The 27,960-nt window shown below is 43.5% G+C and overlaps 1 protein-coding gene across 2 annotated transcripts; it reads right to left on the bottom strand.

Moving 5' to 3' along the window:
* Positions 1-3,079: 3,079 nt before the first annotated feature.
* DORIP1 (dopamine receptor interacting protein 1) lies at positions 3,080-27,960 on the bottom strand. Of its 2 annotated transcripts, XM_077463566.1 has the most exons (6): positions 27,835-27,960; positions 21,619-22,143; positions 15,791-15,880; positions 11,453-11,587; positions 7,579-7,781; positions 3,080-3,615 (listed from the first exon to the last, which is right to left on the bottom strand). In XM_077463566.1, the coding sequence occupies exons 1-5, from the start codon at positions 27,885-27,887 to the stop codon at positions 7,598-7,600; spliced, it is 987 nt and encodes a 328-aa protein (XP_077319692.1). In that variant the 5' UTR covers positions 27,888-27,960; the 3' UTR covers positions 3,080-3,615; positions 7,579-7,597. The 2 variants fall into 2 exon arrangements, with proteins under 2 accessions (XP_077319692.1, XP_077319693.1); XM_077463567.1 differs by lacking the exon at positions 3,080-3,615 and having other exon boundaries at positions 6,945-7,781; positions 27,812-27,936.

Below are 27,960 nucleotides of genomic sequence, written 5' to 3'. Positions count from 1 at the left end.
AAACACACACCTGAACAAAACCAACCCAAATAAACCAACAACCAAGACAAACGCAAAGACATCCACACCACAGCCTACTCCAAGGGGGACCCAGGATGGAGACAGCCAAAAGGTCCGCACCACATACCCAATCACCACAAAAAAAACAAAAAAACAATTATATATATATATATATTTCCTGTGATCATCAGCTCCATCTGGTGGCCATATTGTGATATTTTTCTGACTACAGTTTCACAGGATCAAGGCAAAACGCTGTGAACACTTACAGTATGTACATATACAAATGTACAAATTTGCAAAGATTTAAAACTCATGCTATTTTTGACATACAGTATATGGCAACTCGACCTCCCCTCTTCCTTAATTTTTCATACCTGTAAAGTGTGTACTCTGGTATAGTTATTTCCCGCTCTCCACTCTTCCCCTACTGTTCATCCCAGGTGCTTATATGCGACATCACATGGGATGGACAGTATTGGAGGCAGGGCCAACAGAGAACAATAAGTCAGAAAAGGACTCAGCACAGCCGCTTCCCTGCTTAGCTCTGCATATAAAGCAGACCACTGACCTGCCACATGCCCTGATCCCATGCTCCCTACTGTCCATCCCTTTTGCTTGTATGTAACATCACCTGGGATGGACAGGAGAAACAGGGCCAGCAGAGAACAGCAAGTCAGAAAAGGACTTGTCACAGCCGCTTCCCTGCTTAGCTCTGCATATAAAGCAGACCACTGACCTGATCCCATGTAAAGTGCTCTGGTGTGTGCCCTGATCCCATGTTCCCCGACCCATGTAAGGTGCTCTGCTGTGTCCTCTGATCCCATGCAAGGTGCTCTGATCCCATGTGCCCTAATCCTATGTCAGGTGTCCTGATCCCATGTAAGGTGCTCTGTCGTGTGCTCCGATTCCATGTAAGGTGCCCTTATCACCTGTAAGGTGCCCTGCCGTGTGCCCTGATTCCATGTAAGGTGCCCTTATCTCCTGTAAGGTGCTCTGCTGTGTGCCCTGATTCCATGTAAGGTGCTCTGCTGTGTGCCCTGATCCCATGTAAAGTGCCATGCTCTGTGCCCTGATCTCATATAAGGTGCTCTGCTGTGTGCCCTGATCTCATGTAAGCTGCCCTGATCTCCTGTAAGGTGCTCTTCCATGTGCCCTGATTCCATGTAAGGTGCCCTTATCTCCTGTAAGGTGCTCTGCCATGCGCCCTGATTCCATGTATGGTGCTCTGCCGTGTGCCCTGATCCCATGTAGGGTGACCTGGACCTCCTGTAAGGTGCTCTGCCATGTGCCCTGATTCCATGTAAGGTGCTCTGCTGTGTGCCCTGATCCCATGTAGGGTGCCCTGGACCTCCTGTAAAGCCCCGTACACACTATCAAATTGTCTGCTGAGTTTTTCCTTCAGATTTACCAAAACCATGTAGTAGAAGGGCCTGCCTGATTGCATACACATTGAAACTCCTAAGGTTTGACCTCATATTATATGGTTTTGGTAAATCTGAAGGAAAAACTCAGCAGACAATCTGATAGTGTGTACGGGGCTTAAGGTGCTCTGCCATGTGCCCTGATCCCATGTAAGGTGCTCTGCCATGTGCCCTGATCCCATGTAAGGTGCCCTACTGTGCACTCCATAATGTGCCCTGCCCACATGTAGAGTGCCCTCCTGACCCCCTGTGCTGTGCCCTGTTTATCTCAAGTTTGACCCACAATTTATCTCAAGTTTGACCCACCCATGCAGAAAAAAACAAGAACAGATTTCACAATGAATAGGGAATGTTTTAATATATTATTTAACCACTTGCTTACTGGGCACTTAAACCCCCCTCCTGCCCAGACCAATTTTCAGCGCTGATGCATTTTGAATGACAATTACGCGGCCATACAACACTGTACCCAAATGACATTTTTATCATTTTTTTTCCCACAAATAGAGCTTTCTTTTGGTGGTATTTAATTACAGCTGGGAGTTTTATTTTTTGCTAAACAAACAAAAAAAGATGCAAAAAAAAAAAAAACATGTTTAATAGTTTGTTATAAAATTTTGCAAACAGGTAATTTTTCGCCTTCATTGAAGTGCACTGATGAGGCGGCACTGATAGGCTGCACTGGTGGACACTGATAGGCATAGTTAAGGCGGCACTAATAGGCACAGATAAGGTGGCACCGATAGACACAGATAAGGCGGCACTGATGGGCAAAGATGGGCACAGATAAGATGGCACGGATGGGTGGCACTAAGGGGCACTGATAAGTACCACTGATAGATGGGACTGATGGGCACTGATAGGTGGCACTGCTGGGCACTGGTAGATGACACTGATGGGCATGGATATGTGGCACTAGGGTGCAGCACCGTTGTTGAGGCAGATTGTGGGCACTGATGGGTGGCACTGTGGGCACTGATGGGTGGCACTGTGTGGCACTTTTTAATTACTGAGGTGGCACTGGCAGGGGGCAGGTGGGCACTGGTAAGCTGGCCGTGATCGGGACTGATGTCTCGATCGCGGCCGCCGGTGATCGGCTCTTTTTTTTTTCTCCTCGTGCTGTCAGTGCGAGGAGGAAAAATAGCCGATTACTGGCTCCATTGTATCACATGATCAGCTGTCATTGGCTGACAGCTGATCACGTGGTAAGGGGTCGGGAATCGACCCCCTGCTTCGATCCGTGATCAGGTGAGTCTCATAGACTCGCTGATCACAGAGCGCGCCGCTCGTGCATGGGACGACGTCAATAGACGTAGTCCCGGCAAAGGAGGTCCAAGCTGTAGCCGTCATTTGGCTATAGCGTGGATCTCTAGTGGTGAAAAAGAATTGTTATATCAACAGCTCACTGACCACACCAATGTTCTGTGACCTGTAGGCCTAAACATTATTTCAGGGGTTCCCCGAGAGCTCAAATTTCTTTCAACAGGTTCCTCCAAGGTAAAAAGGTCGAGAAACCCCTGGTGTAGAACAAGGCATATAAGTCAGTAATGGGTTTCAGAGAGCCTTTAGCTTCTACTTTATCCTCCGTTTACCTTTTTGGGCACAATCTTCACATTTCAGGTCCTTTTTAAGTAAAAAAAATAACCAAGACAGCATTTTCATAATAAATTTATTTCTGTAAATAAAAAGTGTACAAAGAATTGCATAGATTTTTTTTTTCCAACCTAATCATCTTTGCCAAGAAAATTATACATTTATATTATACATTGCAGAACTATCATAGTCCAAATATTCTTCTTGGATGCCAAGTGTGAACAAGCAGCAAGCCTTTAAATAAAGCCAGTGAAAGAACTTATTCATTACAGACATTATCGTAAGTAGAGTCGTAGAAAAATAAGCCCAGTGTTGATTGAGAGCCAATCATGTGAACACAATGGAAATTATTAAAGAAAGAAAAAATACTAATACCCTACATGGAACATGGTCATATCTCCAGAAGGAACCCCGGCACTGAGAGAAATACAAGAAAAAAGGCTTCAATTCTTTTATTCACTGTTCTGGGACAAGCATGCGGACCAGGAACGTCAGAGTGACGTCTGAACGCTTATCAATTTTCAAGTCAATGGATCTGCATGTCAGCCAGGGATCTGGTATTTTCATAGGCAATGACAGCTTCTGTATTGCAGATTTCCTTTTAAAAATAAATAAAAATTGTTTACTGTAGCCATTGTTACAAAGATGCATTGATTTTCTGATCTAAAATTTTTATATATGGGCCAGTGTGTGCCATTGTATTTTTGGATACTGTCTCTTGTTCTATTTAGCTAAACTTATAATAGAGATATATATATATATATATATATATATATATATATATCTCTATCTATCTATCTCTGCCATATATAGGAAAATTTTGAAATAAATGTAACACTCATGGCCATCATCCATAATGTACACAGAAAAAAAAGGGGGGGGGGGGGGGTAAAGTATCCGACTGTACAGGCCAGAAAAGGAGCATATACTAAAATAGTAAAAAGAGAATTTTTTTTTTTTTAAAGAATTGTTGATGCCAATGTATACATCTTAAGAACACAAGAGCTAGATGAGGAAATTTCCTCCATATAGTTTAGTAATAAGAATTAGAGTACTAGTAAGGTAGGTCCTAATGTGCCAACACGTTTTGCCAATATTTGCTTCATCAGGGCTTATGAAGACCATATAGTACTCATCTATGAAAGAAAACGATATCATTTACAACAGTATTTGTTGGAGGTGGTGGGACCCACCTCGGTGACAAAGCACACCCGCACACAAAATCTCCCTGGAAGGGAGCAGCAGCAGAAAAGGAGAGATCAACCAGAGAGGCATTGCCCTAAACATTCAGTAAATAAAATAAAAAAATGTATATGTGTGTGTATATATATATATATATATATATATATATATATATATATATATAGTGATTAAATTGTTTACTCTGTATTTTGGCCAGATAGATATAATGAGTTTAGAGCAACACCTCTCCGCTTGATCTCTCCTTTTCTGCTGCAGCCCCCATCCAGGGAGATTTTGTGTGCGGGTTTGGTTTGTCACTGAGGTGGGTTCCACCACCTGCAACAAACACTGTTGTAAATTATATTGTTTTCTTTCATAGATGAATACTATATGGTCTTCATAGGCCCAGATGACGCAAATAGTGGTGAAACGCATCAGCACACGGACATAGCTTACTAGTACTCTAATTCTTGTTACAAAACCAAATGCAGGAAATTGCCTCATCTAACTTTTGTGTTTTTAAGATGTATACGTTGGCATCAACAATTCTTTTTAACCACTTAAGGACCGTCCACTGTTGTTATACGTCGCTAATTTGATATTAATTACCATTGTTATGGCAGCAGCTAGCTGGCATAACCCTGGTATTTTAAAAAACATCTGGCAGTCCTCTTTCAGATAAAAGTGGTCTCGGCAGTGGATTACCCGCGAGATCACTTTTTTTGGGGGTGGGAGAGCCTCCCCCCCGATAAAAGTGAACTCACGGCGGACGTCACTTCCGCCCAAATGCTCTTAAAGGGGAATTTTTTTTTTTCTGTGTAAATATGAGATGTGATGTCTTTTTGACCCAGATCTCATATTTAAGAGGTTCCGTCATGCTTTTTTTTTTTCTATTACAAGGGATGTAATAGGTATAAAAGTGACCCAAACATTTTTTTTAATGGACAGTGTAAAAATAAAAAAATAAAATGTAGAAACTTGTAAACGTTGCCTATGAAGATTAAGGGTAAAAGTTTGTCGCCATTCCGCGAGAGAGCGCAATTTTGAAGCGTAACATGTTGGGTATCAATTTACCCAGTGTAACATTATCTTTCACAATATAAAAAAAAAAAAAAAAAATTGGGCTAACTTTACTGTTGTCTTATTTTTTCAAGTCAAAAAAGTATTTTTTTCAAAATAAGTGCGCTTGTATTGCAACGACCACCATTTTATTCTCTAGGGTGTTAGAAAAAAATATATATATATATAATGTTTGCATGCGTCGGGGCACCTATGCATGACATAAATCAATTGTGATAAACGTTACATATCGCCGTACATGCTGGAATGAGAGCAATACTTCTAGCACCAAACCTCCTTTACTAAGACCCCTTTCACACTAAGGTGTTTTAGTGCTAAAATCAGCGCCTGTAAAACACTTGAAAAACGCCTCCCATGCCTCCCCAGTGTGAAAGCCCGAGTGTTCTCACACTGGGGCGGTGCTCTTGCAGGACATTAGAAAAAGTCCTGCAAGCAGCATCTATGGGGTTCTATATACAGCGCTCCTAAACTGCCCCTGCCCATTCAAATTAATGGGCAGCGCTGCCGAAGCACCTGCAAAGCATTTCGGCAGCGTTGCAACACAGGCGCTTTTAACAGTTTCTTCGGCTGCTAGTGGTACTTAAAAGCACCCTACTAAAGGCCGAGAAGTGCCGCCATAACTAGCGTTTTTTTACCACTGATGCTAGCCGCTTTCAGTGTGAAAGTAGAGTTAATAAAGCTTTGTTTGTTAAAAAAAAAAAAAAAAACTGAGGGGGAATGGTTAAGCGTTAGGGTCAGCCCAAGTGTTGAGTTGTTGATCATGTTGCTCTGTCCAAAGGAACATAGGGGGAGTAAAAGCAACATATGTATGTGCAACTGGAGGGGGACGGGGACTGTTAAGTAAACCCGTTTCTTTGCCCGACATGAGCAATTTGCACAACATTTCTGGATCTCTGAAGAATGATGGTGGCACCATTACCCCCCCCCCCCCCCCACTTCCTTCTCGCCATTTTTGCTATAATTCTCCTTAAAAGTCTATCTTTAGTCAAACTTTTATTTATTTTTTTGCTTTGGATAGCATAGGGCAGTTTTAGAACTCGTTAGATTCTTTAGGGAGATTTCCCTTCATTTCCTGAAAAGGAAATCACTCCAAAATATCAAAATATCCAGAAAAATCCAAAATATCACCAGGACAAATAGAAGAGGAGGAGGTGAATCTCCTCAATGAGGACACAGCAACAAAAACCTGGCAAAGGTTGTAACCCTTCTCCATTCTATCTAAAACTAGAAAAAATATTTTTTTTTTAACTGATTGTTGCACAATTTGTTGTTTTCAGGTGCAAACAGTTTAGTATAAGGCCCCGTTCACACCTGAGCGATTTTCTGCTCTAAGCTTGTAGCTCTAAAATGCCCATTCATTTCAACGGCCCCTGTTCACATGAGTGTTCTGGCAACTAAAGAAAGCCACCTGAGCTTCTTTTTGGCAGATTTCAAGTGTTTTTGGCCCCACAGACTTCAATAGAAATGCCGGACTTGAGCGTTTTAGGTGTTTTGTTGCTCTTTTTCTGCTTAAATAGCAGCTCTCCACCCCTGTTTTCCTCTTTAATTTCTCCCACTAGTGCTTTCTATTGGCTAAACAAAAACTGAAGCTGTAAAATGCTTCTGAAACACTTTATATATAAAAAAAAAAACAAAAAAAAAAAAAACATAAACCCCCCCCCCCCCCCGCCCGAAAGACTCCAGTAAATTGTTACGCTCAGGTGTGAATGGAGCCCGAATATTCAAACTCAAATTTATCAGCACCAACATGATAGAAACCTGTACAGTGGAACCTTGGATTAGGAGCATAATCGGCTCCAGGAGAATGCTTATAATCCAAAGCACTCGCATATCAAAACGAGTTTCCCCATAGAAGTCAATGGCAACTAAGATAATTTGTTCCGCATTGACTTCTATTGCATGCAATACCACATTTGGCCAGAGGTGGGGGGGGGGGGGCAGAGAGTCATGGAAATACTCGGGGACAGCTTGGCTATTTTCGAGGATTTCTGAATAGCTCCGAACCGTTCCGAATGTCACCAGCGCCCCCTGCATCTCTGGCCAAATTCGGTACTGCACACCCCATTAGCTTGAATTCTGCTCGTTTTGCGTGACGACACTCGTAAACCGAGTCAGAATTAGGAAAAAAAAGGTGCTTGTCTTTCAAAACGCTCGTTAACCATGTTACTCGTTAACCAAGGTTCCACTGTAGTTATTATACTTAAGTATATTAAATTATTTTTCTTCAAAAATTTCTTTTTTGCCATCCGTGTTAATAAAAAAAAAAAAAAAAAATGTACATAACTAATTTGAATCATACCACAATCACACTTGGTGGGTTATTTTTCTGCAGCTCTTACGTATACCAGAGAAGACAACAAGAGGAGTTCAGGGGGTTTATTTAATAAGATTAAATTGACGTTCCTCAGGCCGTCGTAATGCATCCAATAACCGTCGATCTGGAAGGCTGCGGAGTAGTGATGCTCCTCTTTGTTGAAGAGAGTGGCACCTTCCAGCAGGTATCTGAAAGCAGGTCACATGACAGGGGTTAGGTCCGGTTCACCATCGCTCCCTGGCTTCAATACTTTGGGGGTGGATTTATCAAAACGGACTGTGGTGCGGCTGCACTCCTTATTCCTGGAGCTTGGAGAATATGGTAAAGCTCTGCTGATTTCCATCATCAAATCAGGTGCAAGTAAAAATTATGTTCTTTTATTTTTCTTGCACCTGATTGGGTATTCTATGGAAGGCGAAGCTTTACCACAATTACTAAGCTCTGGGGAAAATGAGTGCAACTGCACTTTCAAAGTGCACAGTCTATTTGCCTTTAGTAAATCAACCTCTTTGAATTACTTAAGTGCAAGTGCGTATAAGTTTGCAGTTAAAGTGTTACGAAACCCACAACAGTATAATCAGTCTGTATATGCAGTAAAGCATGCTTGTTATAATCACTATGGAACCTAAGGGGTTAATCCTCTGCATTGTGCAAAAAAGGCGGTTTGATCCTGTCTTCTCTGATCCTCCCCTTCTTCCACTGTCTCCAAAACAGGTCCACATAATACAGAGTCATGCTGCACATGCTTTTTTTTTTTCTTGGGAGAGTGCATGTGATCAGCACAGGGCCAATGAGCACTGTCCAGACAGAGGGTCAGGGGCCCTGCATCCTGATAGGACAGCCAATGAAGAATGAAAACTCCTCCTACAAGTTTTAACCAGACACTGATCGAAGTCACAAGACTGCTATTTACTGCTATATTTACTAAAATACTTGCATTTCCATGTTCTGTGTACTGTGTTATAGCAGATATAGTGAATGCAGGGTGCTGGGTTTAGCAACACTGAGGACAATACTTCAGCTTTCCTGAATTTTTGTTCCATATCAGTGACCTAGAAAATGCTGATGCTAGTAAAGCATTATAACAGCCAGGTAACTAGCATTTTCAGATGTAGGTTAGCAACCTCATGCAACCTTTATGGCTACAGTCGCTCTCTGTAAACCAACACAATATGAAAGTTTTCTATAATTTGTTCTAAACTTTATATACAGTGCCTTGAAAAAGTATTCATATCCCTTGAAATTTTCCACATTTTGTCATGTTACAACCAAAAACATAAAATGTATTTTATTGTGATTTTATGTGATAGACCAACACAAAGTGGCACATAATTGTGAAGTGGACGAAAAATGATTTACGAATAAATATGTGATAAGTGTGGGGGGTACATTTGTATGGCGCCCCCCTTGAGTCAATACTTTGTAGAACCCCCTTTCAGTGCAATTACAGCTGCAAGTCTTTTTGGGGATGTCTCTACCAGCTTTGCACATCTAGAGAGGGACATTTTTGTCTCATTCTTCTTTGCAAAAAAGCTCAAGCTCTGTCAGATTGGATGAAGAGATACTGTGAACAGCAATTTTCAGTCCTTGCCACTGATTCTCAATTGGATTTAGGTCTGGACTGTGACTGACATTCTAACACATGAATATGCTTTGATCTAAAACATTCCATTGTAGCTCTGGCTGTATGTTTAGGGTAGTTGTCCTGCTGGAAGGTGAACCTCCACCCCAGTCTCAAGTCTTTTGCAGACTCTAAAGCCCCCATACACACTATCAGATTTTCTGCTGATTTTTTTTCCTTCAGGATTTACCAAAAACATGTAGTGGAAGGGCCTGCCTGATTGCATACACACTGAAACTCCTAAGGTTTGACCTCATATTATATGGTTTTGATAAATCTGAAAGAAAAACTCAGCAGAAAATCTGATCGTGTATAAGGGGCTGACCAGCTTCCCTGTCCCTGCTGAAGAAAAGCATCCCCACAACATGATGCTACCACCTCCATGTTTTACGGTGGGGATGATGTGTTCAGGGTGATGTGCAGTGTTAGTTTTCCACCACACAGAGTTTTGCTTTTAGGCAAAAAAGTTTACTTTTGTTCTCATCTGACCAGAGCACCTTCTTCCACGTTTGCTGTGTCCCCCACATGGCTTCTCCCAAACTACAAACAGGACTTCTTATGACTTTCTTTCAACAATGGCTTTCTTCTTGCCACTTTTCCATAAAAGGTCAGATATGTGGATTGCAGGACTAATAGTTGTCCTGTGGAGAGATTCTCCCACCTGAGCTGTGGATCTCTGCAGCTACTCCAGAGTTACCATGGGCCTCTTGGCTGTTTCACAGATAAATGCTCTCCTTGCCCAGCCTGTCAGTTTAGGTGGACGGCCATGTCTTGGTAGGTTTGCAGTTGTGCCACACGCTTTCCATTTTTGGATGATGGATTGAACAGTGCTCTGTGAGATGTTCAAAGCTTCGGATATTTTTTTTTATAACCCAACCCTGCTTTAAACTTCTCCACAACTTTATCCCTGACCTGTCTGGTGTGTTCCTTGGCCTTCATGATGCTGTTTGTTCAGCAAGGTTCTCTAAGAGCTCTTTCACACGTGCGGGGACCGTTCAGATCCACCTGTCAGTTTTTTCAGGGGATCTGAACGGTCGCTCCATACATCTCTATGGAGCGACGCATGTCAGCGGTGACATGTCTGCTGACGTCCGATCTGCCCCGATACGATCTGCAAAATCCAGATTGATGCAAACCCTATTTTCCATCCGTCTGGCAGATCGGATGAAAATGGACAGGCAGCCCATAATCATCCGACCCCCCCATAGAGGAGAGCAGAGATCGGACAGGTCCGTCCCAACACCGTGTGCAGAGACGGACTTGTCATCCGCCGGATCAGTGGGGATCAACGGAGTGAACCCCGCTGAGCAAGCGGATGGCTGAATATGGATCTGCATTTGTAAGAAAGGGGCCTAACAAACCTCTGAGGGATTCACAGAACAGCTGTATTTATACTGAGATTAAATTACACACAGGTGGACTCCATTTACTAATTAGGTGACTTCTGAAGGCTACTGGTTACACTAGATTTTAGTTAGGGTTCTCAGAGTAAAGGGGCTGAATACAAAAGCATTAATTATTTTCCTTCCACTTCCCAATTATGTGCCACTTTGTGTTGGTGTATCACATGAAATCCCAATAAAATACATTTATGTTTTTTGGTTGTAACTAGAGCTGGCCAATTTTCTCCAAAATAAAATCTGCGATCTTTTAAAAAAAACAAAAATTCAATTCACGGTTCAAATCAAGTTTTTTTTTCTTTGATGGACACTGCACCGTTCCTGAGGAGCTGTGGGCAGGAGTTTTTAGGCAAGGAGGCGGCTTCGGCCTAGTCCGCGGGTCCGGTCTCGCGGACTAGGCTTTTTTTTGTTTATAGCGCAAAAAACAAAACAAAAAAAAACAAAAACGCAGAGGTGATCAAATACCACCCAAAGAAAACTATTTGGGTATAGCATCGCATGACCGCGCAATTGTCAGTTAAGGTATTGAGGTGCCGTTTTCGCAAAAAATTACCTGGTCATGAAGGGAGGGGGGGGTAAATCTTCCTGAGGTCAAGTGGTTAAAGCAGGCACTGATCTTTCCAATGTCTCAGTCGGTTTCACCTTTCTGTGTGCTCAGCTTGTTAGTACATGTCAAAGCATCGGTTATATTGTAGATATGCAATCTATTCTATTATTAGATGTACAATCCATTCTATTATTAGATGTACAATCCATTCTATTATTAGATGTACAATCCATTCTATTATTAGATGTACAATCCATTCTATTATTAAATGTACAGTTACTTTGTACTCACTTGTGATCAGATAAATCCAAATAATAAGGTACATAGGCCAGGTCTTCTGACTTCCACTGTTCCATGTTCAATATAACAAATGGAGGAGGTCCGTAACAGAAAACCCTCTGAGAAAATTCCCTCAAGCATCCACACCTAGACAAGACAGACAGTTGATATCTGTCACCATCCTGTGCAAAAACAAGACAGGCACTGACAGAACGCACAGTAATTTACAGTTACAATAGTATCATTTAAAGTGTACCTGTCACCAACATAAAATGAGCCATCTAGCATAGCTTTCCCATAGCAGGCAACACAAAGGCACTCACATGATTCTGATCATCCTCAGAAATCTGGTCATGTATTCATGTACGTATTCACATGACCCAAAGGACCAGATTACACAGATTACAGGGGAAGCTACATATAAAAGACCTTTTGGTGCCTGCTATTAGGCTATACAGTTATTCTAAAGCTGTTTTTTAATAGACATGTTATTACTTAGCTGCCATGTACAGTTGGTTTTGCACAGAGCAGCTCTGATCCTTCTCTTCTTGAGTCCCCCATCAAGTGCCTACCATAGGAAGCTCCTTGCTATGGGGACACTCATGCAAGAGCGAGGCCCCCTCCCCCCATTATACTCCCCTAACCCCAATCCCGTGATATATACGAAAGCCGAGGCTCTCCCACTTCCCATTGGCTTAGAAACAGCAGCGGGGGGGGCAGTACTGTAGAATGCATTAAAGGTGAAAAAACTTTTACCTTTACAACCCCTTTAAGCCCCTGACCATTTGGCTGGCCAAAGACCAGAGCATTTTTTTTTGCGATTCGGCACTGCGTTGCTTTAAATGACAATTGCGTGGTCGTGCGACGTGGCTCCCAAAAAAAATTGACGTCCTTTTTTTCCTACAAATAGAGCTTTCTTTTGGTGGTATTTGATCACCTTTGCGTTTTTTTTTTTGTATTTTTTACTTTTTGCTATAATAAACATCCCCAAAAAATATATATAAAAACATTTTTTTTCCTCATTTTATGCTGATATGCATTCTTCTACATATTTTTGATAAAAAGCGTTTATGGATTGTTTTGCGCAAAAGTTATAGCATTTATAAAAAGGGATAGTTTTATGCCATTTTTATTAATAATTTCTTTTTTTTTTACTAGTAATGGCATTGATCAACAATTTTTATCGTGACTGCAACATTATGGCAGACAGATCGGATACTTTTGCCACAATTTTGGGACCATTCACATTTATACAGCAATCAGAGCAATTAATAATGAATTGATTACTGTGTAAATGTGACCAGCAGTGAAGGGGTTAACTACTAGGTGGTGCTGTAGGGGTTAAGTGTCTTAGGGAGTGATTCTAACTGGGGGGGGGGGGGCTGTGTGTGACAACACTGATCACCGCTCCCGATTACAGGGAGCGGTGATCAGTGACAGTGTCATTAGGCAGAATGGAGAAATGCTTGTTTACAACAGAATTTCCCCGTTCTTCCTCTCCATGAGATGATCGCGGGTGTCCCCGTGGACATAGAGTTTGCGGGACCCGATATCGCGTTCACACTCCTTCAACCCCTCCTCTTAAAAAGGGAAACATACAGGTAAGCGATTCTGGCTGTATGTGCCTTTCTGACGCAGTATATCTGCATGAGGTGGTTGGGAAGCGGTTAAGGGCAGGTTTACATACACTGTATTACCAAAAGTATTGTGAAGCCTGCCTTTATAAGCACATGAACTTTAACCACTTGTTGACCAGCCGCCGTCTTTATATGGCAGCAGGTCAGCTCTCCTGTGAGAGTCGCCGCACCTGTACGGCAGCCCACGCAGCTGCGGGAGCATGCCCACATGTCGGGCAGACTCTGTGTCTGCCAGCCACCTACGACCGCCTAATACAGAGGCAGAAAGGGGGGGTCTGCCAGTGTGATCTCTGTCATGTCCCAGTGAGCCCACCCCCCCCCCCCCCCCCACAGTGGGAACACTCTTAAAGGGGTTGTAAACCCTCATGGTTTTTCACCTTAATGCATTCTATGCATTAAGGCGAAAAACCTTCTGTAGTGCTGCAGCCCCCCCGCCCCTCCGCTTTACTTACCTGAACGATCTGTCAACCTCCGGCCAGGAACGAGCATAAGCATACAAGCTCTAGCTGGTCTCTCGTGTTCTGATTAGATACATTGATAGCAGCGCAGCCATTGGTTCCTGCTGCTGTCAATCAAATCAAAAGAGTCTTGCATTCTGTGTGAATGGACATAGAGGGAGGACTCGGGAGCACACCCACATCGGTGTCCACCTTAGGAAAGCCTTCTCCGACGTGGACACTCGATGCAAAATGAACGAGCCACCAGCGCCGCTGAGGGACCCCAGAACAGGAGGATTGGGGGTTGATAACCCCCTTCCCTGCCAGTGTCATTTTTAGATTGATCAGTGTATTTTTATAGCACTGATCAATGTAATAATGTCCCCGGTCCCCAAAAAGTGTCATTTGGGGTCAGATTTGTCCTCCGCAATGTCGCAGTCTCGCTAAAAATTGCAGATCGCTGCCATTACTAGTAAAAATAATAAATAAATAAAAGTCTCTAAATAGATCCCATAGTTTGTAGATGCGATAACTTTTGCACAAACCAATCAATATACGGTTATTGCGATTTTTTTAACCAAAAATATGTAGAAGAATACGTATCAGCCTAAACTGATGAATAAATGTGTTTTTTTATATATATATTTTTTGGATATGTATTATAGCAAAAAGTAAAAAAAAAAAATATTTTTTTAAATTGTCACTCTTTGTTTATAGCGCAAAAAATAAAAACCACAGAGGTGATCAAATACCACCAAAAGAAAGCTCTATTTGTGGGGAAAAAAGTACATACATTTTGTTTGGGTGCAGCACAGCACAACCGCACAATTGTTAGTTAAAGCGATGCAGTGCCGTTTAGCAAAAAATGGTCTGGTCATTAAAGGGGTCAATCCTTCTGGTCCTTAAGTTGTTTATGACATCCCAGTATGAGTCCGTAGGGTTCAATATTGAGTTGGCCCACCCTTGCAGGCCAGTCAAGTTCCTCCACCTCAAACTCGATCAAACTCGCTCTGGTCCAAATCCTTTGCTGGAGGGGGGATTATGATGTGGAGTTGTTATGCAGGGGTTGGGTTTGGCCCCTTAGTTCCAGTGAAGGGAACTGTTAAGGCGTCAGCATACCAAGACATTTTGGACAATTTCATGCTCCCAACTTTGTGGGAACAGTTTGGGGATGGCCCCTTCCTGTTCCAACATGACTGTGCACCAGTGCACAAAGCAAGGTGCATAAAGACATGGATGAGCAAGTTTGAGGTGGAGGAACTTGACTGGCTTGCACAGAGTCCTGACCTCAACCCGATAGAACACCTTTTAGGTGAATAAAAGCGGAGCCAAGCCAGCCAGCCAAGCCTTTTCGTCCACATCAGTGCCTGACCTCACAAATGCGCTTTTGGAAGAATGATCAAACATTCCTATAGACACACTCCAGCCAGGTGTCCCAATACTTTTGCTAATATAGTGTATGTGGGGCTGCGGTTTGCAGTTCAGGGTCTGGGGCATTCCCGTTGACCGGTTCAGGTGCAAATTTCTGCCTAAATTCGCACAGGATCCTTTATGAAACCCCACCGCGGCTTCCCCGGACGTGTGTGAACCGGCTCCATTGAGAGCCAGTCACATTCATGTGTCATGCAAATTGGATGCAGTTTCAAATGCATCCAATTTGCATATATATGTGAACCCAGCCTAAGGCTTACTTTATGTCAGTTACATCATTTTTAACGGCATCCCACCCTTCCTTTCAAAGTCAATAAATTAAGACTTCATATACAGACTGCTGGTCATTTTAGCTACTCTGGTCTACCAAGGGCCCAGCAGTGTTCCTCTATATGTTTGCACATACCTGGGAGACAAAATAGAGAATAATGGTAACCATGAGCCCATGCTCCAGGCTGGGCACAGCCAATGTTCGCTATGAGGTCTTCCAACACATGAGCAAGTTTATGGAGGACACCAGATCCCTGCATGAAGATAGACATGACCCAAGCCTGGCCAGGCTGGGGCAGTTCAATGAGCCGTGCGTGTGTACTGGAGGTCTGTAGTATTTAATATGCAGGACAGGGATAAGAGAGAAATGGAATGCTCAATCTAATTTTAATTATGTTCACTTTCCCTTTAATAACAGTGAAAAGTGCACAGTAACTCATAGCAACTGGATTACAACTGTCAGTAGTCAGGATGTGTGTGGTTACACTTTACAGTAAAGTATATGAGAGTGCAGAAAAGTCCATCCTTGCAGTAGGACAGTGTTGCCAATGCCAGTCTTGTAATGGGTTTCTTACCCTTTCTGTTCGCACACTTCAATCCTAGAGCAGAACAGTTCATCCACTGCCATCTGAATGAGGTCTCCATGAGGTATGTCATGAGGGGGGCTGTAATTATGAAAAAAACAGCAAAGTCAGACTCATCTTTTACACATGGAAACCCGACCATCATCATCATCTCTCCTTAGTCAGCTGAGGTAATCTCCTTTTTCCTGGGTCTCCCACTTTATATGGGGGAATCAAAGATCCTATCAGCCAGCAAGAACCTGAATCTGCCCCAGGGCCTCCAGAAGAGACTTCGCAAAAAGTATCAGCCCGAGATAGCTTACAATCTGACCCAGTGACCTTGAAGAGGAATTCCAGGTATGGATATTTTATACAATGTTACATTGGTTCAGCATGGAACTATGTATATACCATACCCTGCTGATGCCCCTGGATAGGGTTGCACCAATACTAGCATTGGTGCTGATACCAGGTATTTGCACAAGTATCGGTATTCGTGCAAATGCACCAATACCTGAAACCGATACTTTCAGGATCGGTTCTTTGAGCGGTCAGTGGGTCTCCCCTGTTGCCAGCTGAAGTGTTAAAGAAACCCGGTAATTGGAACTGTCAAAAAAAAAAAAAAAAAAAAAAAAAAAACAGCTGGCAACGTTTATTAACATTGCTCAGCTTCTGAAACATTAAAATAAAAAGAAACATTATTTATTTTTGGATCTTTCGGTTTCTTCATCTGCAGATTAAAGGGATGAACAGATGTTTCTGTTTAACCCCTTATTAACCCTTAATTTACTCTAAAGCAATATGTTGGATTTGAGACTACCTAGGATTAAGAAAAATTTACTCTAATCAGCCTTAATTAACTAACTCCCCATTCTCCTCCTTTTAATTATTATTTTCCTGCTTTTTTTTTTTTTGTTCACATCTATTTTATAAACAATTAAAACTTTTTGTTTGCTTTGTTAGTGAATATGTTTACACATATATTAACATATATTTTACACATTTCACATTAAAAAAAAATCGCAAAATGAAACAAAAAATCTATTTATTTCATTTGTAAATAACTTTTCAATGCTTTGTACCATTGCTGACAGCTGAAGTGAAGACAAAACAGTTGCAGTAGATATCGGTAATTGGTATCGGCGAGTACTAACAAAAAAAAAGGATCGGTACTCTTGGTAAATAAAATGGTATCGGTGCATCCCTACCCCTGGAAGTTGGAAATCACTGACATACACACCGCTACACCAATGATCTCCACTACCTTCTGGGTCCTGTGCCAAGCGACTGGCATGCTGATGTCCACTGCTCAGCACAGGAACCATTCAGACAGACACAGAGCAGGGAGAACTTGGCAAAACTTCTAAACCTTCCCTGCTGCAAAAATATGTTATTGATGTTGTGTCCCCATTTGTAGATTTTTCCCAACTTCCTGTCCTAAAGACAGTAGAAAAAAAACTGACAGAGGCTCTAATGCCCACCCTCAAGGCTGTCTTTCATTCTAGAATTCTAGCTGTGGGCTTTTTCCTCAGCGGACTCAAAACCTTACTATTAGGGTTGCAGCGATAGTGATATCAGTATCAGTGCTGATACTAAGCATTTGCACGAGTATTGGTGCTTGTGCAAATGCATCGATACCTGAAACCGATACTTAAATGCTCAGTTCTTTGAGCTGTCAGTGGGATTCTCCACTAAAAAAAAAAAAAAAAAAAAGGTGGAGCAGTCATGTCCTTAACAACTGATGACTCATTCAGCTGTCAGTGGGGTTCCCCCTGTTGACAGCTGAAGTGTGAACCAAGTTCCTGCAATTGGAGCTGTCTAAAAGGAAAGAAAAAGCAGCCCAATATTTATCAACAGCATTGCTAAGTTGAAACAGAAAGGTAAAAAGAATTTATTTTTTATTTTTGTATCTTTCCGTTTCTTCATCTACAAATCAAAAGGATGAACTTCAGTCAGTTTAAAGCAACCTTGTTTTTTTGCTTTTTTAAAATTAAATGTACCTCTGTTTTAACCCCTTAATTTGCTCCAATCAGCCTTAATTAACTTCCTATTCTCATTCCCCATTTAATTATTATTTTCCTGCTGTTTTTTTTTTTTGTCCACTACTAGTTTATAAACTATTAATAATTAAAAGGAGAAGTCCAGCTGATCTTTTTAGGCTGGGCTTCTCCTCCAGGGCACAGGAGTACAATTCGTTTTGCACTCCTGTGACCAGTTTTTAGTGGAGAGCGGTCTGAAGTCCACTCTCCACCGACGTCAGTGCCATCAGCCGAGGCACCGCATCATCCCGACTTCCATGTCTTGATCTGCCAGCTGCCTTGATTGATGGCAGTCTCAGAGAGCCGCTGAGACAGCTTCTCCCCGCCCCTCCACAGCTCAGTGCTCCAATGAGGGTGGAGAAGCAGAGCGGAGAGACGCTGATTGACAGCAGCTTTCCTCTCGGGGATCTGAGAGAACCGAGCCATCTGCGATTTTCGGTGGCTCGGTTCTCAGTGCAGAGACAGCGGGAGACAGATGCGGCATTGGTCTGATGCTCCATCCACCGAGGTAAGTATGAATAAAAAAATTAATAAATAAAAAACTTAAATTTTTTTTGTTTCCTTTGTTCGTTAATATTTTTACACCTTTAATATATAATTACACGTTTCACATGGAAAAAAAAGCGCAAAAATTTTATAAAAATAAAATTTATTGAATTTGTAAATAACTTTTCAATGCTTTGTACCTTTGCTGACAGCTGAAACCAAACAGTCGCGGTAGGTATCGGTGAGTACTAAACAAAATGTATTGGTACTCTTGCTGGTAAAAAAAATTGTATCGGTGCATCACTACTTAGTATACAAAATTGGAGGCCACATGCTAAACTCGCATAATAAACTTGCAGTGATAAAGCTTTATTGTTACAGATATCACTCGCCATGTAGAGTTGATGATTAAGCTCGCAGTTGAATGAAATACATTGGCAGAAAGACCTTAGGTGGGTGGAGAGTGTTCACCGGATCAAAACGACTTGGAAGCTTTGTGTGCGGTCTACATTTCTTGCATATTATGATATAGATATATCTTTGCCGCCTGTGGTTTATATTTTTGTATATTTATGGTATATACAGTGGTGTGAAAAAGTGTTTGCCCCCTTCCTCATTTCCTGTTCCTTTGCATGTTTGTCACACTTAAGTGTTTCGGAACATCAAACCAATTTAAACAATAGTCAAGGACAACACAAGTAAACACAAAATGCAATTTGTAAATGAAGGTGTTTATTATTAAAGGTGAAAAAAAATCCAAACCATCATGGCCCTGTGTGAAAAAGTGATTGCCCCCCTTGTTAAAACATACTATAACTGTGGTTGTCCACACCTGAGTTCAATTTCTCTAGCCACACCCAGGCCTGATTATTGCCACACCTGTTCACAATCAAGGCATCACTTAAATAGGAGCTGCTTGACACAGTAAGGTCCACCAGAAGATCCTTAAAAGCTACACATCATGCCGAGACCCAAAGAAATTCAGGAACAATTGAGAAAGAAAGTAATTGAGATCTATCAGTCTGGAAAGGGTTATAAAGCCATTTCCAAAGCTTTGGGAATCCAGCGAACCACAGTGAGAGCCATTATCCACAAATGGCGAAGACATGGAACAGTGGTGAACCTTCCCAGGAGTGGCCGGCCGCCCAAAATTACCCCAAGAGCGCAGCGACGACTCATCCAAGAGGTCACAAAAGACCCCACAACAACGTCCAAGGAACTGCAGGCCTCACTTGCCTCAGTTAAGGTCAGCGTTCATGCCTCCACCATCAGGAAAAGACTGGGCAAAAATGGCCTGCATGGCAGAGTTCCAAGGAGAAAACCACTGCTGAGCAAAAAGAACATCAAAGCTCGTCTCAATTTCTCCACAACACATCTTGATGATCCCCAAGACTTTTGGGACAACATTCTGTGGACCGATGAGACAAAAGTGGAACTCTTTGGAAGGTGTGTGTCCAAGTATATCTGGCGTAGAAGGAACACTGCATTTCATAAAAAGAACATTATACCAACAGTAAAATATGGTGGTGGTAGTGTGATGGTCTGGGGCTGTTTTGCTGCTTCAGGACCTGGAAGACTTGCCGTGATAAAAGGAACTATGAATTCTGCTGTCTACCAAGAGATCCTGAAGGAGAATGTCCGACCATCTGTTCGTGTACTCAAGCTGAAACGAACTTGGGTTCTGCAGCAGGACAATGATCCTAAACACACCAGCAAGTCCACCACCGAATGGCCGAAGAAAAACAAAATGAAGACTTTGGAGTGGCCTAGCCAAAGTCCTGACCTGAATCCTATTGAGATGTTGTGGTATGACCTTAAAAAGGCCGTTCATGCTCGAAAACCCTCTAATGTAACTGAATTAGGACAATTCTGCAAAGATGAGTGGGCCAAAATTCCTCCAGGACGCTGTAAAAGCCTCATTGCACGTTATCGCAAACGCTTGGTTGCAGTTGTTGCTGCTAAGGGTGGCCCAACCAGTTATTAGGTTTAGGGGGCAATCACTTTTTCACACAGGGCCATGATGGTTTGGATTTTTTTTCACCTTTAATAATAAACACCTTCATTTACAAATTGCATTTTGTGTTTACTTGTGTTGTCCTTGACTATTGTTTAAATTGGTTTGATGTTCCGAAACACTTAAGTGTGACAAACATGCAAAGGAACAGGAAATGAGGAAGGGGGCAAACACTTTTTCACACCACTGTACCTGACTAAGGCCACTTTTATTATGCAAACATAGAAATTAATGACTTTATACCTTCCTTTATTGCTCTTATTTATTCATTATTATTTTTTTATATAAGTTAACAATATTTGTTCTCCCCTCCCCTTTTTTCATTCTTTGTGGTAGATTGGAGTGAGTACCCATGTTGTCATTTGATATATAATTTATATTATTAAATCCCCCATATTACTGTATCCTTAATGGGATGGTTAAGTGCAATTATGGGGTGCCCTTCTTTAAAATATATATATTATATATATACACACACACTTACCTAGGAGATATATATATATATCTCTAACTATTTGTTTTTGATTGGATTTTTCAGTGTGCAGCTATGGGCGTTCCCTATTTTTGGATGTGTGTATTATAGTGTTATTAGTTTTTGTTATTCACATCCATATGTACTCACTCTATGGATCCGCTCATTGCTTTGTATGTCCTCGGTCCTTTATTGTTTGGGGACATTTTGGGGTGTGATGTTATACGATTTAAGATTTTACGCCTTGAGAATCATGATCGTTTTATTCTAAGCAAAAACAATTGTGATTCTCATTTTGGCTAGAATTGTGCAGCTCTAATGTTTAGGGGTTCTGAGTAATTTTCTAGTAAAAAAAAAAAAAATTTTTACACGTAGGAGTGAAGTGCCAGAATTGGCCCGGATGGCAAGTGGTTAATACACTGACCTTCTTTTCCTCTTCCAGCTTCTGCTGGCATTGCTCTCTAAGCTGCTAGAAAGGTCCCAGGCAAAGTGCACTTGGTATGACTCTGCCTGGGACAGGAGCTGGCACTACAGAGTTAGTATCTGCCTATGTGGCACCTGCTCCCTCCGCGGCCAGCACTCCGATACTCTGGGATGGCAGGTCGGCATGCCTAGATCACGATCAATTAGTTGCTGACGCTGGGCATGTGCTTCCCTGGTTTGAGGGCGTGGGCCACATCAGCGGGCTCCGAGGGCCACACTTTGCACAGTTGAGCACTCTGCCATGCTGTATGTAGGGTTAGAACCTATTTATTCGTTGGCTTTGTCTTGTAAATTGTGTTGCCCTCAAAATTTTGTGTCCACCCTTGCTTGAAAATGCTTTACTTACTTGATAAGAATAGTCTCCATATTACTCTCCTGCAAACGGATGGGGCACTGCGAGTTGGAGCAGTAACTCTCCTGTATAGTGGCCATCAAACGCTCCAAGTTTCTGGTGAAATTCTCATGTTCATTCCCAAACAAGTCAATTTCCAGAGATGTTTTGTGTATGCCGGATTTGTACTGCCTCTTTTCCATCTTGTCCCATATCCAGAGCAGTTTGACGGAGGTGAAGCTACAGGTGTCCATCAGATGGAGGAAACAATCGACAAACTCTCTGCCCAGGTAGTGGGACAGCTCCCGGGGAAATGTGTTGTTTTCACGCAGGATAACATAAAGAAGCATCAAAAAGCCATCGATCGTGCAGGTGTTTTTCAGGGTGATCTCCACATATAGGGGCATACAAGAGATGGCTTTACGGCCAGCTTTTATGGTGAACACGCCTCCCCACGGAAGTACTGGCCTCCAGAACGAGCGTTCCTGATCAACGTTGTTTTTGATAGAAGCTTTGATTTCCTGAAACAATGTCTTCATCCTAAACAGAGAAAGACATAAAATGTTACTAAACCCAGGAGCCTGCATTCACTATATCTATATATCTGGTCTCCCACAGTACAGTACACAGAACATGGAAATGCAATTATTTTAGTAAATATAAACTGCTAAATATCTTTTCTCATCAGCAGTATAATAGCAGTCTTGTGACTTCAATCAGTGTCTGATAAAGATTGTAGGAGGAGTTATCATTCTACTCTATGAGGCTGCAGGAACCCTGACCCTCTGTCTGGACAGTGCTGATTGGCCCTGTGCTGATCACATTCACCCTTCCAAGAAAAAAAAAAAAAAAACTCTGTAGCAAAACACACCAAACTGAGCGCCCTCAAAGGCTCTGTTCTATCAGGAGATGGATTGGGGACAGTGGAAGGAGGGGAGGATCAGAGAAGACAGGATCAAACAGCCTTTATACACAATGCGCAGGATTAACCCCTTAGGTTCCACAGTGAGTATAACAAACATGCTTTACTGCATATACAGACTGATTTTAATGCTGTGGGTTTAGTAACACTTTAACCGCTTGCCAAGCAGCCGCTGTCAGACTGCGGAAGGTCGGCACGATCCCGCAAACTGTCGTAGCTATACGTCGGCTCGCGGGATTGGGATAGCAGGCACGTGCCCACTGCACTGCGGGGTGCGAATGCTCGTGGCAGATGGTCGCAATGACCGCCGGCCAAGAGCAATCACGAGGCAGAACAGGGACGTGTGTGTGTAAACACATAAATCCCTGTTCTGTTCTGGGAGGAGTGACAGATCATGTATTCCTAATAGCTAGGAACCACGATCTGTCATTTCCTCTAGATCAATCCCCTCCCCCTACAGTTAGAAACACATAATAGGGAACACAGTTAACGCCTTGATCGCCCCCTAGTGTTAACCCCTTCACTGCCAGCGACATTTTTACAGTAATCTGTGCATTTTTATAGAATCGATCGCTGTATAAATGACAATGGTCCCAAAAATGTGTCAAAAGCGTCCGATGTGTCCGCCATAATGTCGCAGTCCCGATAAAAATCGCAGATCGCCACCATTACTAGTTAAAAAAATAAAAATACTATAAATCTATCCCCTATTTTGTAGACGCTATAACTTTTGTGCAAACCAATCAATATGCCCTTACTGAGATTTTTTTTTTTTACCAAGAATATGTAGCCTCAACTGAGAAAAAAATCTCTTTAAAAAAAAAAAAATGGGGATATTTATTATAGCAAAAAGTGGAAGTATGGAGGCTGACGCTGCTGACCTGCTTTTGAGAAATAGTTGTCAGGCTGTCCCACTGACCCAATGTCTTCAGAACTCTACTGATCAGATACCAATATTTGTCACTTACTCCAATATTACTGAAGCTGGAGATCGCAAGCAACCTGCGTTTTCGGAAGGATATCAGCAATGGCAGCCCCCTTGTTTTTACATTTCTTTAAAGAAAGCGATACAAAGGCACGCTGAAAGCCTCTCTCAAGTCCCTGGATATTGACCCCACCTCCTGGGATACCCTGGCACAAGACCGATCGACGTGGCGCATGCTGATCCACCAAGGCTGTCAGACAACTGAATCCAGAAGGACAACCATAGCACAAGAGAAGCGAGCACTCTAATGCCAGAGCTGCAAATGCTGCAACAGTGGTGCCAACACATGTCTGCCCGCTATGTGGCAGAAAATTCCCTGCCCCTATCCGTCTTAACAGCCACCTGCAGACACACCGTGGACAGCCAACAGCCTGTTAGATGTCAAGGTCCTCTTCAAAAACAACGGACGAACATTTCTTTACTGAAAAAATAAAATAAAAATTCATCTGTAAAAAGCTAAAGGAGGAAGGTGGTTAAGTGGGTGATGAGAAGAGTCATGAGACTCTCTAAGGCTCTAACTCAGTTGCCCTGGCACTGCTTAGATGTGCTTCCAGATTCAAATAATTTGGTCACCTATTAACTACTTCTGAGCAAATAGAATTGTCTGGTATGTGGGGGGGAGGGGCTATTCATGGAACTTATTGTATCACCGGGGGGGGGGGTAAAGCAGTCCATTGCCTAAAGTCCCATACACATGGGCTGAATAGCAGGCGACATAAGCCGGTTCAATAAGAAAAAACATTTGACATTTGGCCTGTGTGTATGGCAGCCGATCTGACAGAAGCCAGCCGTTTGGCAAGCTTTTGTCAGACGTACATGCTGGAAAACCATCAGCCGACCGGCTCCCGATCAACGCTTTCAGCCAATCGCTAGAGCGCTGACCAGAGTGGTCTGGCGGGGGGCCGCCCCCCTGTCAGAACGCAACAGCTCAGTGGGGGGAGATCGCTGTAATGACATTGGATAGTTAGTACAGTGGCTCCGATCGATAAACTGATAGTTTGTAATGGGATTAAAGACAGTTTTTCCAGAGAGGTCCTAAAGTTTGTGACGCATTATTGTACTTTTAAACAAGTGTATCCAACTAAAGCCGGCCATAGATGGATCATATCTTGGCTGGTTCAGCAGGGACCGGAAGAGAGCTACAACCAGCATGTCAGATTTTTAGTATGCTATTATTGCCAGTGGCCTATACCTGCTAGAAATAATCATTGTCTTCTCCCAGCAGGGATGGCTCCTCACGTATCCCCCCCCCGCTGGGAGATAATCAAAAGCTCCATGTGAAGGATTCAAATTGTAGACCCCCCCCCACCCCCCGCACAGCTTTTCACTGGGAAGACCGGTGTACTGCTGTTTCTCCACCCTCACTTCTCTATGTAGTTAAGAAGAGGGAGAATGTGATCACTTATAAAAAAAAAAAAGGAAGAAGAAACACATACATACATATACATATATATAACAACTATACACAAATATTTTAACTTTCTTTTCTATTTTATGGCAAGGATATGCAATTAGCGGACCTCCAGCTGTTGCAAAACTACAAGTCCCATTGTGCCTCTGGGTGTCATGCTTGTGGCTGTCAGAGACTTGTAGTTCTGCAACAGCTGGAGGTCCTCTATTTGCATATCCCTGGTATATAGGTTGTGAGGGTTTACATATGCTTTAAACAAGAGGGAAGCACAGGGGTCATATGAGGGAAGTTTTATATCAAAGGGAAAGTTCTTAACCCTTGTATAGACAGCCCGAAGCTGGTCACAAAAGCTTCAAATTCTGCACTCTCGAATTTTTATTTAAAGTGGTTGTAAAGCAGAAGGCCTTTTGTCTTAATTAATTTTATGCATTAAGATAAAAAGCCTTCTTGTGTGCAGCAGCCCCCCTAATACTTTCCCGAGGTCCCTCTCTATCCAGCGATGTCCACTAGTGTCTCAGCTGTCTGAGATCCTCCCTGATTGGCTGCCACCAATGTCAATGTCAGCTAGCCAATCAGGAGAGAGAGGCGGCTCGGCGTCTGAATGGATACACAGAGCTGTAACTCGGGTGCCCTCATAGTAAGCTGCTTGCTGTGGTGGCACTGAACAGGAGGGAGGGACCAAGATCACAGCAGAGGGAACCGAGAAGAGAAGGATTGGGGCTCTTCTGTGCAACAGAGCAGGTAAGTTTAACATGCTTGTTACTTTTATAGGGGAATAAAAATTGACTCCCCAATCACTTCAAGCCAAACTTTTCTGGAAATATTATTCTTTCAAAGTTTTCTTTGCACTGTTTAGTTTTAAAGCAAACCTTTATTTTCTCATGCAAGGCAATGCTACAATTTGCTTTAATTCCCCAAAGTGAGGATTGCACTTTGGGGGAAACCTGTATGAGGGGTATGTAAACAAAGTGGAGAGAAAAGCTGTATGGGAATGTATATAAACAATGTGGGAGATAAGTGGTTTATAAATAAATGATTAGATAAATTTACAGTGGGGGTGATAAGCTGTATGGAAGAATGAGTTGTGTAAACAGAAGGGGGTGATATGCTGTATGGGGGGGGGGGGTATGTAAATGGGGGGGGGTGATAAGCTGTATGGGGGTGGTGGGATGTAAACAGAGGGGGTAATGTGCTCTATGGGGGGGTGTAAACAGAGGGGGTGATGTGCTGTGTTGGGGGGGTGTAAACGGGGGGGGGGGGTGATGTGCTTTATGGGGGAGGTGGGATGTAAACGGGAGGGGGGTGATGTGCTGTATGGGGAGGTGGGATGTAAACGGGAGGGGGGGTGATGTGCTGTACGGGGGTGTGTGTAAACAAAGGGGGTGATGTGCTGTATTGGGGGGGGGGTGATGTGCTGTATTGGGGGGGGGTGTAAACAGGGGGGGTGATGTGCTGTATGGGGGGGGGGATGTGCTCTATGGGGGTGGGTGTAAACAGAGGGGCATGATGCTCTGTATGGGGGAGGTGGGATGTAAACAGGGGGGGCGATGTGCTGTATGGGGGAGGTGGGATGTAAACGGGAGGGGGGTGATGTGGTGTATGGGGGGGGGTGTGTAAACAGAGGGGGTGATGTGCTGTATTGGGAGGGTGTAAACAGAGGGGGGGGGGGTGATGTGCTGTATTGGGGGGTGATGTGCTGTATTGGGGGGGAGTGATGTGCTTTATTGGGGGGTGTAAACAGAGGGGGGGGGGGGTGATGTGCTGTATTGGGGGCGTAAACAGGGGGGGGGAGATGTGCTGTATTGGGGAAGGTGGGATATAAACAGGGGGAGGGGTGATGTGCTGTATTGGAGGAGGTGGGATATAAACAGGGGGGGGGGGTGATGTACTATATGGGGGGGTGTAAACATAGGGGGGGGGTGATGTACTGTATGGGGGAGGTGGTATGTAAACAGGGGGAGGGGTAATGTGCTGTATCGGGGAGGTGGGATGTAAACAGAGGGGGGGGGTGATGTGCTGTATTGGGGGAGGTGGGATGTAAACAGAGGTTGGTGATGTGCTGTATTGGGGGAGGTGGGATGTAAACAGAGGGGGGTGATGTGCTGTATTGGGGGAGGTGGGATGTAAACAGAGGTTGGTGATGTGCTGTATTGGGGGAGGTGGGATGTAAACAGGGGGGGGGGGTGTGCTGTATTGGGAGAGGTGGGATGTAAACAGAGGTTGGTGATGTGCTGTATTGGGGGAGGTGGGATGTAAACAGAGGGGGGTGATGTGCTGTATTGGGGGAGGTGGGATGTAAACAGGGGGGGGGTGTGCTGTATTGGGGGAGGTGGGATGTAAACAGAGGTTGGTGATGTGCTGTATTGGGGGAGGTGGGATGTAAACAGAGGTTGGTGATGTGCTGTATTGGGGGAGGTGGGATGTAAACAGAGGGGGTGATGTGCTGTATTGGGGAGGTGGGATATAAACAGGGGGGGTGATGTGCTGTATTGGGGGAGGTGGGATGTAAACAGAGGTTGGTGATGTGCTGTATTGGGGAGGTGGGATGTAAACAGAGGGGGTGATGTGCTGTATTGGGGGAGGTGGGATGTAAACAGAGGGGGGTGATGTGCTGTATTGGGGGAGGTGGGATGTAAACAGAGTGAGTTGATGTGCTGTATTGGGGGTGTAAACGGGGGGGGGGGGGTGGTGAGATGTAAACAGAGAGGGGGGGGGTGATGCGCGCACACAATGGGCGGAGCTTCATCTTGATGGGGGGGGTGTCATGTCAGGAGAACAGATGTACACTGTTGATGCTGGGGGGGCATCACACATATTGGCTCAGCGTCCAGCCAATAGTATCCCGGGAAAGCCCCCCGCACACAGATTGCCCCCTGCCCGAGCCTCTCACCCGCTGCAGTGGAGCGCGCTCACCCCAGAAGAACGCCCGCAGGGCCCCGAGGGGCGGCTCTGGCACCCTCCAACATGAACTCCAGTCCGTCCACGTCCTCCTCCCTACGTGCATAAACAAGCGCAACGTCAACGCGCCCATGCGTAAGT

Source organism: Lithobates pipiens, unplaced genomic scaffold (genome assembly GCF_037356315.1).
Source record: "Lithobates pipiens isolate NorthernLeopardFrog02 unplaced genomic scaffold, aLitPip1_a1.2 Scaffold_30, whole genome shotgun sequence".
Taxonomy (NCBI): Eukaryota; Metazoa; Chordata; class Amphibia; order Anura; family Ranidae; genus Lithobates; species Lithobates pipiens.
Note: the sequence above shows the minus strand (reverse complement) of the source record. Positions and strands in the feature narration are given on the sequence as shown.